Source organism: Cyanistes caeruleus, chromosome 21, assembly GCF_971803275.1.
Source record: "Cyanistes caeruleus chromosome 21, bCyaCae1.hap1.1, whole genome shotgun sequence".
In the NCBI taxonomy this organism is placed as follows: Eukaryota; Metazoa; Chordata; class Aves; order Passeriformes; family Paridae; genus Cyanistes; species Cyanistes caeruleus.
In genome coordinates, this window is record NC_141721.1 from 7,553,317 (window position 1) to 7,567,051 (window position 13,735).

Genomic DNA, 13,735 nt, shown 5'->3' on the forward strand with positions numbered 1-13,735 from the left:
TTGGTGGAGCTTTTTGGGCTGAGAGGGGCTGCCCAAGCTCATCCCATCCCAGCAGAGATCCCACAAAGAAGGGATGTGCCCACACACTGCAGGAGAAAAGGCTTCAATAAATGGAATTTCTTTGAAGAAGTGGGATGGTTTGAAGAAAAGCCTTTATTCCTTTTACTGGGCAAAGAAGAAATACTGCTGCCTTGTTTTCTCAGCATAATCCTTTCCAATCTCCTCCTTCCACTCCCAAAGGGGCTCGTTGAGCCCAGCTGCTCCTGCGGGAGAGGAATTCCAGAGAGGAATCTCTCACCCCTGGGGTGCCCAAAGGCCAGGACAGGGACAGAGACAGGCAAAGGGCCAAGGAGGAGACACTGTGATGGGTGGGGTCTTCTACTGGTGGTGGAGGGAGGGAGGGAGAGAGGAAGGGAGGGAGGGAGGGAGGGAGGGAGGGAGGGAGGGAGGGAGGGAGGGAGGGAGGGAGGGAGGGAGGGAGGGAGGGAGGGAGGGAGGGAGGGAGGGAGGGAGGGAGGGAGGGAGGGAGGGAGGGAGGGAGGGAGGGAGGGAGGGAGGGAGGGAGGGAGGGAGGGAGGGAGGGAGGGATGATGGATGGATGATGGATGGATGGATGGATTATGGATGGATGATGGATGGATGGATGGATGATGGATGGATGGATGGATGGATGGATGATGGATGGATGGATGGATGGATTATGGATGGATGATGGATGGATGATGGATGGATGGATGATGGATGGATTATGGATGGATGATGGATGGATGGATGGATGATGGATGGATGATGGATGGATGATGGATGGATGGATGGATGGATGATGGATGGATGTTGGATGGATGATGGATGGATGGATGGATGGATGGATGGATGATGGATGGATGATGGATGGATGGATGATGGATGGATGGATGGATGGATGGATGGATGGATGGATGGATGGATGGATGGATGATGGATGGATGATGGATGGATGATGGATGGATGGATGGATTATGGATGGATGGATGGATGGATGGATGGATGGATGGATGATGGATGTGCACACTGCAGCACAGCAGCATCACTTCACACTAATTATGGTTTTAGCCACTTTTAAATAAGAAGCAGAAGATTTGTGCTCTGTGATTGCTCTGTGTGTTCAGAAACCCTTTCTTCTCCATGATTCCCATGTCCAGGAGAACTCAAAGCAGCAGCTCCAGGTGCTCCAGCTGGGATGGGAGGCAGTGCATGGAGCTTGTGCTCTCCAAACCCCCTCAATCTGCTGCAGGTCCCCCTGCCCACAGTAGCTGCTGCATTATGCACCACTTAAATGTAATTTTTACTGTTGACGTTTTCCAGACAGCCCTCCCTGCTCCCCAAGAGAGAGAATGAGGAATTTTTGGCATTTTATCAGCTTTACATCAAGCCTCTGAACCACTTTGTGGCTGTTGATGTGCAGGGTGTAGATCTGAGAGGGTCGGCTCAGGTTTTGGGCTGGAGCCTTTTCTCTGCTTTCATGTATCAGCCACTCATAAAGCCAAGGAACACCCGAGGGACAGGACTTTCGTAAAAGAAGGGACATCTCAATTTTCAGTAATTAAGAGTTGAGCCATGCTGATAAATAATGGCTGTCTGGAGCAAAAGCTGGGCTGAGCTCTCCTCACAGTCTGTCCCACACGGCCCAGGATGGGTGACTTTTCCCCAGAGCAACTCAGCTTCAGGATGAAGAAAACAACTTTAAACTGAGATTCCCAAAGGGAAAATTAGGAGCCCAGGTTTTGATACACCCTGGATGAATAGCCTGTGTTCCCCCTCCAAAACAGGCTGGGCTATAATGACCCCTTTAAAAAGATAAATGTATTTTTAATAATATCTTCAAAGTCAAGGACTCCAAACAATTTCCAAAATGAACTTCTTGGAGCCTGATAGAAGAACTCAGGAAAGGATTTCTGACAGATGCTCAGTGTTTCTGTTGTGGCTGCAGATCTGCTTGGAGGTTCATCATGCAAAAAAAACCCCAAATGGCCTAATTTTGCCACTGCATTTACAAGTTTGAGCATTTCTGTCCCTTGCACAAAAAGTGAATATTTGCCCACGTGTCTCAATGTAATTCCTGTTGGAATTTCAGTGTGTGGCACAGGGGATTTCCCACATCTTTTTGGAGGTCAGCAACCACTCTCTGCATAAAACCAGCATTTTATTTTATTTTATTTAAGAACAAGAACTCCTGCACAGAGGCTGTGTCTGCACACAAATCCTCCTTACTTGTGCTTGGTGTAATCCCTGTGCATTCAAAATCTGTGCAAAGTGAAATGCCAACAATTCAGGCTAAATAGTTTTCAAGGCTGCTTTGGGAAGCTAAAAATACACAAAACAAATGTCAATTCCACTCCAGTGACGAACATAAGTGGAAAGATTAACTTGAAGAATTGTGTCAAAAATGAGAAGTATTTTTATTGATGGGACAGAGCACTGAGCACTGAGCCCTTGGCCTCAAAGGTGATGCTGAAACCATAACTTTGTATTTTCCTGCACTTAGCTTTTTCATGGGGAGATAAATTCAGTGTCAGACACTGTCATACACAATTTTAAATTGTTTTTGTACAAAAAGTAGGTAATTTGGGATAGGTTGGCAGGGAGCCCATGGTGGGGACCCTCCTGGGCTGCACCAGCTGAGACCCAAAGAGCTCCTGGATATTTTGGGAAATGTTTTGCACCTCTTGGCTGCTCCCTCTGGCCCTGGAACTGCCTTGGTGCTGGCAGAGAAGCCAGAGCATCCCCAGGGTGATGTCACTGCTACCCCAACACGTGCTAAGCAGTGTGAGAGCCCAACCCCAAAGTCCAATGTGAGCTTTCACAAATATCCTTTTAATTTTTATTTTAATTTTTATTCTCACCCCCCTGTCTCCCTCCTTTGTGCTCCTTACACACTTGCAGCTGGAACTTCAGCTGTTACAGAATTCAACTTCTTCATTTTTTTGGCATTCCCCAGTCAACAAGAAATTTTAAAAGAAATGGTGTCATTTGCTCCTTTCATTTAATTTCACTTAGGAAAACAAACTCCTCTAACTTCTAATCTCTCACACTGCTGAGTAATGTCAGCTCCAGGACCTGAGTTTGCAGGATGGGGCCCAAAGGCCACGAGCTGAGCTGGGGAAATGGTGCCACATTCCTTGTCACAAGGCAAACTTGCCTTGAAATCACCAGTAAAATGTATTTACTTTCATATGAAATTTGGGGAGTTGATTTAAGAGCTCCCTGTTTCGCCAAGGTATCAGATGTCAGATGATGCAGTGGTTGCTATGGTAACTCCCCTTTTTATATTGAATAGTAAATGGCTACGAAAAAGCCACATAATTTTATGGTTGCTCCCAGGGGATCACATAACTAATATAAAATCTTGCATTTTAATATATTTTCTGCTTCTTTCTTCCTTCCCTCTATTCTTTCAAAGTGAAAAAGCCTTTGAGCTGAGGCTGGCCCTGGTCCCACACTGGGACTCGGAGCTGGAGTGCAACAGCCCAGAACAAAAACCTGACAATCCAGTTTTTTGCATGGAAAAAATGGTGTTTTAATCAAGGAGGCTCTGCAGAATCATCTCAATTAATATTTAGAGCATTTGGTGGTATAAACCACCCCAGACTAAAGAGTTTTTTAGTCTGGAGATGCTCCATCAGCACTGGAGCTGACCCAGCTGTGCTGCCTGGGATGTGTCCAGGGGATTTGGGATCAGTTCCCTGTTCTCCCTGCACCCACCCTGGGACTCCCAGGGACACCTCACCCCAAAGGCAGCATGAAAATCACACCAACATTTACAGTGGGAAAGACCCCTGAGATCACCCAGTTCAACCATATAAAACATTCTACTCCCACACCCTGTCCAGCAGCTAAAACTCCAGCTCTAAAATTCCCTGCAACTCATCCCATGGATTTGCCCTTCCCAGGGCAGGATTGGCCTCGCTCTGTCCCAAGGCAGGGACAGACTGGGCTCTCCCCAGCCCCGAGTGCAGCCAGGCTGCTCCTGCAGGGCTGCAGAGGAGCCTCCCAAATCCACACGTTTGTCCTGGCAGTCGGCACAGCGGGGAATAAAAGAAAGGCTGGAAAATCCTGGGAAAAGGTTCAACATGAGCTCAGACAAACAGTTCCTTACGAGATGGCCAAGGCTGGGATTTCTGGGCTTTTTCTCCCTCGGCTCTTTTTCATCTCCCATCAGCTGGAATTATGGAGCCTTGGGACACAGCTTTGGGGTGACTGCACCTCCACTCTGGCACGGGAGGGTTTTTGGGCAGAGCCCAGGTGTGACACCTGGGACACCCCATGTGTGACCCCCTCAGGTGTGACCCCTTCCCTGCCTTCTCCGGGCTGGCTCCCACTCCAAACCAGACCATTTCAGGATCTGATTCCAATTCAACTTCACCAAAATCCGCTGCATTTGACTCCCATAAACCAGAGATGTAACAACAAAAAGACTTAACAGAGAGAAGTAAATCTTCTTTTCAACCACCAACCCCACTGGCCATTTCTTCCCCAGTATTTAAATGGAAACCCTGGATCCATCCCTCCCTGTGGAACACACACCATTCCCAGTGGCACACAGCTCTGCTCATTCCTTTTTTACAGCAAACAATGTAAAACTTCACTTTGTAATTTATTTGGGCACCATTATTGCTCTGATTTCCTAAAATGAATGAGTACAAATAAAAAAAAAAAAAAATAAAGAAAATAATCTTTTCATGGATATTCTTTCAGCAGAAGGCTTAGTGATGCTCTGAAAAAATTGCCTGCAAATTTAGGGCTGAACAAAAGGGTTTTTCCAAGGTTTAAACAGACTGGGAAAAAAGGTGGGTTAGTATTGGGAGAGATTTAATATTTATTTATATATATATATATATGTGTGTGTGTGAGTGTATATATATATATATATATACCCACACATACATATATATACATATATAGATATAAATATAAAAAATATACATATTGCAATACATTTGCAATACAATATATTGAATATATTCCTTATACATATAAGAATTCATATCCTTTTTAAAAATCATGCATATATCTATATATCTATATCTATATCTAAAATGTTATATACATAAATACAGGGAATTTTTAGCTGACAATTGCTCTGAGCAGGACAGGAGGGGTGAGGCTGTGTCCTCTCCCCCAGGCAGGATTTCCCCCAGGAGCTGCTGTGGCTCCATCCCTCCCTCTCTCCCTCCCTCTGGTGATCCCAGTGCCTGGGGTGGGGAAGCTGCTTCCAAAGGCAGCACATAAACCTCCCACCAGCACCCGAGAGGAAACTGCTTGGCCACAAGTCATAAAGCAAACAAATAAAAAAAAATTATGAATCAAAATTAGGGTTTTGCAAGATTAGTAGGACGTGGAGCTAATTAAAAGTGCCTGAGTGCGTCTGACGGGCACAGGCAGAAAAAAGGCTGATTTAATTAATAGAAAAATGAAAAGGAAACCCCAGGACTAGGGGAAAAATTAAGGTTTTCAGTGATAATCAAATAAAACCAAGTGTGCAAATATTAAATCTGAAGAGAAATAACAAACTCATCAGCATTAATGAGTAAAGCCAGTAAACAGCAGATTTGAGTCAAGAAAAACAGGAATATCACTTGAAACGCTGTTGTGAGTGACAGGCCATCTATAATATCCTGTAGCTTCAAATCTCACTTGGTTACATCCCAGAAACTAAAATAAAAGCTTTATTTTAAAAGCAGATAAAGTAATTATGGCAATTAAAAGGCATCACCAGCAGCCCAGGAGTGAGGTAGGTACAGAGTTTGCAACACAACCAAGCTCAGCAATGCTGTGTTGGGGGGGATTAAATTAAATATCTACTTTCATTTGTCACAACCTCCACTTCTAATCTTCACTTATTACTTGCCCTCTTTGTTTATTTGTTTGTTTCCTTGCAGGAATATCTTCATATATCCCAGAATCTATTTAAATATTCATTATATTCCCATATTTTTCATTTCCAATTAATCTGGTCCCAGTCAGAACCTCTCAAGAATACTGATGTGATGCTCTTGCCCTTTCCAAGCTGGCCTGGCTGCAGGAGCTGAGTCCTTTGGCAGAGAGGTTTCATTTCAGTCATTGACAACAGCAGCACAACAACAGCACAAACCCCTCCTGGGATTCTCTCGCTCCTCTCTCGTTTTCCAGCCAGTGAGCGCTGCCCTTACGTGACTCTGAGTGCTCACAGCCTGCCTAGAACCAGGGGAGAGAGGCCTGGGCTAAGGCTGGAATGTTTTCTCCCAGCTGCCATCCAGCTCTGCTCTGGATACTGCAGATCCCACTGCTCAGTCCTCAGGAGAAGGATCCGTGGCTCCGGAGCTGCCAGCACGTGTCTGGAGCCACCACTTGTGGTCAGTCCTCTGGCCAGTGCCCAAAAGGGTTCCCCACGTCCCCCCTACAGCCCCAGTGCCCAAAAAGGGCTCCTCATGTCCCTCCTACAGCCTCAGTGCACAAAAAGGGCTCCCCACATCCTCCCTAGAGCCCCAGTGCCCAAAAAGGGCTCCCCATGTCCTCCCTAGAGCCTCACTGCAGCTCTGAGACACCCTGTCAGGGCTCTTCAGCAGCCTCACACCACCCAGAGCATCTTCCACCTGCCAGGGCCAGGAGCTGACCCACAGCTCCACCAGGATGATCTCATGGGCACCTTCCACCCCACTGTTTATGTACTTTAAACCCCTGGAGAAAGTGGAATTCCATTCCTGAGGGTTTATCACCATGCAGACACACACTTGCTATTTTCCCATATTGCCCAGAATCAGCTTTCTAAAGAAATATGGGTTTTATGTTCCCCTTTCCAACAGAGAAGGGCTTTTTGTGCATCCTCTGCAGCTGAGATTAGCACAAAACAACCTGGAGTGATGGAGTCATTCCTATTTTTCACCTGGAAAACACTGCTAGGTATTTCCCAGGCAGCATACACTGGGAATGGGTAAGGGATGTGCCACCCTTGCTGGCATAAGATTATTTTCACCTCTGCAAATGATCTGTTACTCCTGTGGCATCAGAGAGCAAAGCACCAACCCTGCCAGAATCCCTCGTGCTCATAATCACTCACCAGCCCCAAGTAAATCAGAAGCTCTATCAAGTTGATTATCTCTGCATGTAATGCTTTGAAAATACATAAATTCAGATTTCACTCTGAGCATAGGTGGCTTACAGTGCTTTCTTTAGGATCAGATAGACCTCACTGTAGCTAAACATTACAGTGGCTGCTGATTTCTTAATCCATTTTCAACATGAACGTTCCTCAGTTGTTAAGCCTGGTGTGAAAGAAGCCTTTCATGGATGAAAAATCCCCCCGGAGCAAAATATACAGCCCACGTTTTCAGGCTGTGCTGTGTGAGCTGGGCACAGGCTTACCTGCCACAAAACCTGCTCAGCCACAGGGGCTTGAGGCAGATTACAGAGCTCTGAATTTGTTCTGATATAAAACCTGCTCAGTTCTTCGTGTCTGCATTGACAAATGCCTCCCATGCCTCAGACTGAAACTAGTAATTTACCACAAGAGATAACAGCCCGTGGCAAGCAGCAGGAGTGAGGCTTGTGAGGCTGGAGAGAAAGGGCTGAGTGTCAGAGAGTGAGGCTTTCCCATGTCCCCAGCATGGTAAATAATCTCCAGCCTAATTCTGTGGATTGCAGCAAAGGCTTCAACTCCACAGTTTATTAATTAAGATGTTTATCTTACTTATTTTAAGCCTCAAATGTGCCTCCACTTCTTATAATCTCCATGGAGCTGCTCATCCCTGATATCAAGCAGCTATTGCAGTGCACAGAGTCAGGGCATGGATGGATAAATGGATTCATTTATTGATGGAATAATGTGAAATTTCTGCTTGTCTTTCAGGTGAGATCCTGAGAGCTGCACCCCATGTAGGGACAGGGACACTGCAGTGGCCGAGGGTGCCACAGTGGGTGACCCAGCACAGCTCTGGCCCACAGCCCCAAAAATGCCCCAGCCAAGGCTGCAGAAATCCTCACTCCACGTGGTTTTGAGGTTTGGAGGAAATCAAAGACAAAAGGAAACGCAGTCAGGCTCCGCTGGCACATGGGAAGGCAAACAAACCCTGTGGCTTTTCTGACTTGTTTTTCTTAGGGAGCTTTAAGAAAGTTTTTGCAGTCACTGTGAACAAATTCCTAGAAATGAGAAGCTGTTATTATTCCTAACATAATGCCTTCATGGGACAGGCCCTGCAACAGCAGAGCTGTTCTCAGCCTGAGCTGATGGGAGCCTTCCCCCTCTCCTGGTGCAGCCCAGCTCTCCTCCACGTGCACCACAAAACCTGGAGCACAACATCTCTAGAGCAGATGATTAATTTGGAAGCCAAAGCAGGAGCTGCCTGAGGACAGGTTCAATCCCATTTAGGCAGGCAGGTTGTCAGTGCCTGAAGTGAGCAGCAAACCAGGTACTTTAAAATAGATTATTTCAGGCATTTTCCCATTAATGTGAGAGGGGCTGTGGTACATGGCCCGAGGGCACTGAGCAGGGCTCATCTGGAGCCACAGCATGGCGGGTATTACCCCAAAAACCCAAACCAGAATCCCCACTGTCTCACTAGGGAAACCTTGTGGGAAGACAAGCAGGCTGTTCATTGGAAAGGAGGAGGGGGTTAAAATCTTCCCTGTTAAAATGCAGCGCTAAAATCTCAGTTAAAAAATGACAAAGTCAGGAAAAGCAAACGTTTAAAGTTGCAAAACCAACACGGCACATCCTGTTTGTTTTACAGCCACATCGCACATCCTGCATGTTTTATGGTTTACATTTTACAGCATAAACAGTCGTATATTAAGCTGCAGAGTGAAGCGAGAGAAAAAGACGGCGTGAAGAAATGCCACGTGCAAAGCCAGCAGGTCAGGATGGCTGTGGCAGCGAAACGGTGCCAGGGGTGGCTTTGTGTCACTTTTCCTGAGCCAGCCCTGACGCAGTTGTTTCATTTCATTTCATTTCCGTGGTGCTTCCCCCCTTCAGGGGGAGCAGGGATGGGCTGTGATTAATAACAGCAGCATTAAACGGTGCCGGGGAGCCTTTGAAGCTCACACATGTCTCAGTGGGGTCAGTAGGGTGGGGAGGGGGTCAGGGCCCAGCACGGGGCTGGGTTATCAACAAGTCCCTGCCAGGGCCCAGCTTTTGGAGGCTCAAAATCCACAAAAAATGACAAACACTGGATTTACAAAATCTGGATTTTTAGCAGTGTTTTAAGCTGGTGGGGTCCTCCTGCCTCTTGAGTGAACTCCCTAAAGCTCCAGCTGATTTAGCTGTGCCAGAATCACTTTCTGGACAGCTTTGGGAGGCATTGGGACCCTGATTCCAAGTGAAAAGCTATTCTTTAGAAGCTCCATGCACAATCATTTTAAGCAAGACAGATACATCCTTTCCCACTCTGCACCCTTCTCAGAGCCCCCCTTGTGCTCCAAACTGCTGCTGATTAAAACACCATCAGGTTAAAACCCACATTTGATGACACAAATTAGATTTTCTTACCTGTGGTAAAAGGAGGAGCTGATGGCACTAAACCTAGAAGGATTTTAAACTCTCTCTTCCCTTCCTCCCACCAAGGATGGTTTAGTTCTATGTGACTTTTCAGCTCAAATTGTGCAAACCAGACAGGTCTGTGTTTTTATGTGCAGTATCTGAGTACTCACTCTCCTGGCAGGCTGCAAGGGCCCTTGGTCTGAGTTATTAAATGCACTGGGGGAGATAACTGTGTGCTCCCCACTTCTGCTTTCCCAATACACATGAATCAAGATTTTCCAAATAAAATACTTCATCTCTTTTAGGGCTGCCAAAGCCAGCTTGGAAAATCAGAAGTTTATGCAAGCTGCTTCTGTGAGCTGCATGTACCACGTGCAGGGCTGAAAATCCTGCAGTGCTGCCTGGAAAGTTCCTGGGCACAAAAGAAAAACTTGGTGGCATCCAGCAGGACACAACTGAGCCAGTCATGGCTGTGTTTTCAGGAGCAGGGGAAGCACACAGACCCTCTCCCTTTGCATTAAATATCCCCCACTCAGCACAAAATAATGTTGTTCCTTATTATTCAATTAACTGTTATTAACTGTGACATCCCACCCAGCATCCCAGACACAAACTCAGCATTACAGGCCCACCTCCACCCAAACCCCTTGCAGAATGTCTCTCTTACGTGTCCAAAGGGATCCAGGTGGTTGTTGGTGAGTTTGAGCTTCTGGAAGGACACCAGCTGCCGCATCCAGTGGGCTCCTGTGGCCGGGGAGTCGGGGTGCACGTACAGCCGGCCTGGCATGGCTGGCTCGGCCTTCCCAGCCACCATCCTGGGAACAGAGGGGACAGATGGCATCACCCTGGCACAGCCTGGACATGGAAGGGTTTTTTGTCCTTGGACTCATCCCAGCAACACTCCCACCAGCACTGGGGGGGATGCACTGGGACTTGGGAACTCGGGGAGGCTCCTGCTGCTCATGGGAGTTTTTGGGATCCTTGTTTCAGCATCACAGGCTGGCAGAGTAACCCCATCCCTGCTCCAACACGGAATTTCCTTGGGGCACTGTCTCCACATGGGGATTGTGGAGACATTGTTCAAGGAGGAAAGCTTGTCTGGGTTTTTGGAAGTCTTCAAAGACCCTTCTACAAAGGGAGATGGCCCTGCACAGGAGAAAGAACCTGTGGGCAGTAGAAGTGGTGTGGCTGCACCCTTCACAGCCAGGCAGGGTTCCCACAGTCTGTCCCAGTGGGAAGGGGATGCTTCCCACCCTGGAGCTGCTCCCAGCGCCCTTCTGCAGCTCCCCTTGCCCCACCATCAGCTCTGGGACACAAGGCCCAGCCATGAGACATCATTTAATGGCAACGCCCTCATTACTCCACATTGTTCTCCTCTTATAAAACCTCAATAAAAGCAATATTACCAAAAACAACAGAAACTTTCCAGCAGCAATAAAAGGAAAAGGGGAAACAGCTCTAGGGCTGGCAAAAACTAAATTAGACAGAGTTAAAACTATCCATCATCTCGTGTTTAATGTCTGAAACACACAAAGTGGCCACCATGGTGCAGAGACCCTCAGTCCACTCCTCTTACCCAGCGGCATTCCAAGACAAAAGCACACGGAAAAAGGATTTTTTATTTAAAACTGGAGCAGTCCTAATGTGCAAGTAAATAATTTCTGCTTTCTGGGATGTCACTGGGCTCGTTCCCTGTGAAATTTTCCATTGCTTTTCACCAGGCAGAGCCAGTGGAAGGGTTTGGGGAAACCACAGCGAATAGTGGCAGTGAGGGAGGCTGCCGGGCATTTTGCAGGGGCAAAATCAAAAGAGAAAACAACACGTTTCCTTTGTCAGACAGCAAAAATCCCAGCTGCCTCTCGGGTAAGTAACTTCGCTGGGAAAGGCACAGGGAAGGGAAGAATAGCAGAAGAGAATCAGGGCTCTGAATAAACCACCCCACATTTTGCTTTATAGCTGCACTCCTAAAAGCAAAATATTACTATAGAAGAAAGGAATTTAAAACTTTTCTTGAGTCACATAGAGACCTAGTTTTGAGGACCAAAGGGGCCATTAGATCATCCTGTCCAGCCTCTGGTACAAGGCAGGCTGTGGCTTTACCCTCCTACACTGGACAGATAACCTGTGCTTGCTTAAAGCATCTTCTACAAGGAAACTCCCCAACCTAGAACACTTTGGGGATGGAAAAGTCACCACCCCCAGCAGCAATTTTTTCCAGCAGTTAACCACCCAGCCTGTTAATATTTCATTTTATATTTGTCTGGTTTAAACTTCCAGCCCTGGCTCTTGTGTCCATCATTGCTCCAGCAAAGAGAGCTGTGGGATGTCCTGTGGGAAGGTGTTTCTGTTGGTTTCTGAGTCTGCACAACAAATGGTTGATCCAATTGTAATTTTCTTATGGAAAACCAGGCAAACAGAAGTGTTGTCTTACCATTTGTTGTCACAGAATTTGTACCGGTGGTCGTCGGCTGGGACGATGTCAATCAACAAAATGTACTTGGTCTTTGGGTTCATTCCAGTCACTTTGACCTTGTAACTGGGAAACATCCTCCTTGGGGAAAGCAGAAGGTTACATTAGTGAGGGATGGAAGCACTGGAACTGATGGAAACCTGGAGCAGCAGCCCAAAAAGGAGATCTACCATCAGAGGGATTTATGTGAGGACATTATTGGTTCTTGTTCATACCTGAATTAAACTCTCCAGAGCATGCGCCAGTGCAAAAGTGGGAACAAATTTTGATAAGGGTATAGGGAGGGGGGCAGTGGGCCAGTGCCAGGAAAAGGAGAGTGCAGAGAGAGAGAGATAAGGGGCTCAACACATCCTGTTTGAGGGAGGTTTGGACAAGGAGCCCTCACTTCTACACGGGGCTGTACCTGGCTTATGGCAGCTCAAAACTGCAGATTTCTTGCTGCAGTGGAAGTGTTTGAAAGATCAGGAGACCTGCCTACATTTCAGAGGAAACCGAGCACAGGCTTTGTCATTCACACAATCCAAATATCCACCAGGTCACACCACTACCCGTGTTCCCTCCAACAAACTGAGAACTGAGGATCAGCAAAGCCTGGGGGAGACAAAGGGTTAAACCCTGTGGTGGTGCAGACAGGCTCCTCTGGCCTTCCTGGATTTCCTAAATTCACAGCACACCCATTAAACATTGCTGGAGCATGGCAGAGCATGGCAGCCTGTCCCACTGGCTTCAGCCGACACCAAACCAGAGCATCCCATAAACCAGTGCATCACTGGAGAACATTTACATGCCTTACAGACCTAAAGAGTCTTTGTGATATTAAAGAACACCTTTTTATAAAGCTATGTGGCTGTGAAAACAGCAGATTCCATCACAGTCCAGCCTTGCAATCCAAAGGAGAGGGCCCTAATGGATGCTGACATTGCCATGGGCTTCCCAATCCCTCGAGGCTGTGTCAGCAGCCAGGATTTGCAGGATTAGGCACTTCACATCCTCAGAGTAACTTTTTTCTTGGCTCCATCTTCCCCACCTCCTCCTCATCCAGTAAAAACACCCAAGTCAATAGAGCAAACTGGCTCACCACAGCCCTCCAGCCAGGACACAAAGTTCTCCTTCCCATCTGCACAAGGGGATGGAGAATGAGAATTGCCACATCCTGGACTTGTTCTAATTACGTGAATTAAGATGGGCCCAAATCCTGATGTCCTTTCTCCATCAAACATCAAGGCCACTTTGTGCCCCACTTCATCCCTCTTTTCCTGAGCTGGTCCAAGTCTGCAGCACCATTTTGTCGCTGCTTGGGGAGAAGGCAACAAAATGGGCCCTGTTCAAAATCATTTCAATTGACTCTTTTAACCGCCCTGCATAAATTCCAGATGTTTACCATGTAATTAGCCCAGAATAAAAAGGGGTGGTTTACCAATGTCCCTCTTTGATTTTCATTCATAAACTCTGCACTCCTCTTAACCTTGTCCTCCTACAGGTAAGCACCTGGGTAAATACAGTAGGACATTTCAATTTGTGAATACACAGCCCAATTCACACATTGAAAAAAATTGTATAAGGAATCCAATCTGAATGCCAAGATTTTTTTTTTTTTTTAAATTAGGTCTTAAAATGGCATTTAAAAATGAAACAAAAAAAAAATAAAAAAGGAGAAAATTATTAAAAACCCAAAATATGATGGACACGATTTGACAGTTTGTCATACCTACATTGGGGGTTTTTATAACACTGAGCTTCTGAATTTCTTTTTCCTTCAATCATTTCATTTACTG

The 13,735-nt window shown here is 46.5% G+C and overlaps 1 protein-coding gene across 2 annotated transcripts in view; it reads right to left on the reverse strand.

Annotated features, from left to right (window-relative positions):
* Nucleotides 1-13,735, reverse strand: part of TBX4 (T-box transcription factor 4) — a 35,934-nt gene that overhangs the window by 8,412 nt on the left and 13,787 nt on the right. For both annotated transcript variants that reach the window (XM_086860045.1, XM_086860044.1), the window contains exons 4-5: nt 11,922-12,041; nt 10,158-10,305 (exon numbers count right to left, since the gene is read on the reverse strand). In XM_086860045.1, coding sequence (XP_086716171.1) covers nt 10,158-10,305; nt 11,922-12,041 — 268 coding nt within the window. The remainder of the gene's footprint in view (nt 1-10,157; nt 10,306-11,921; nt 12,042-13,735) is intronic.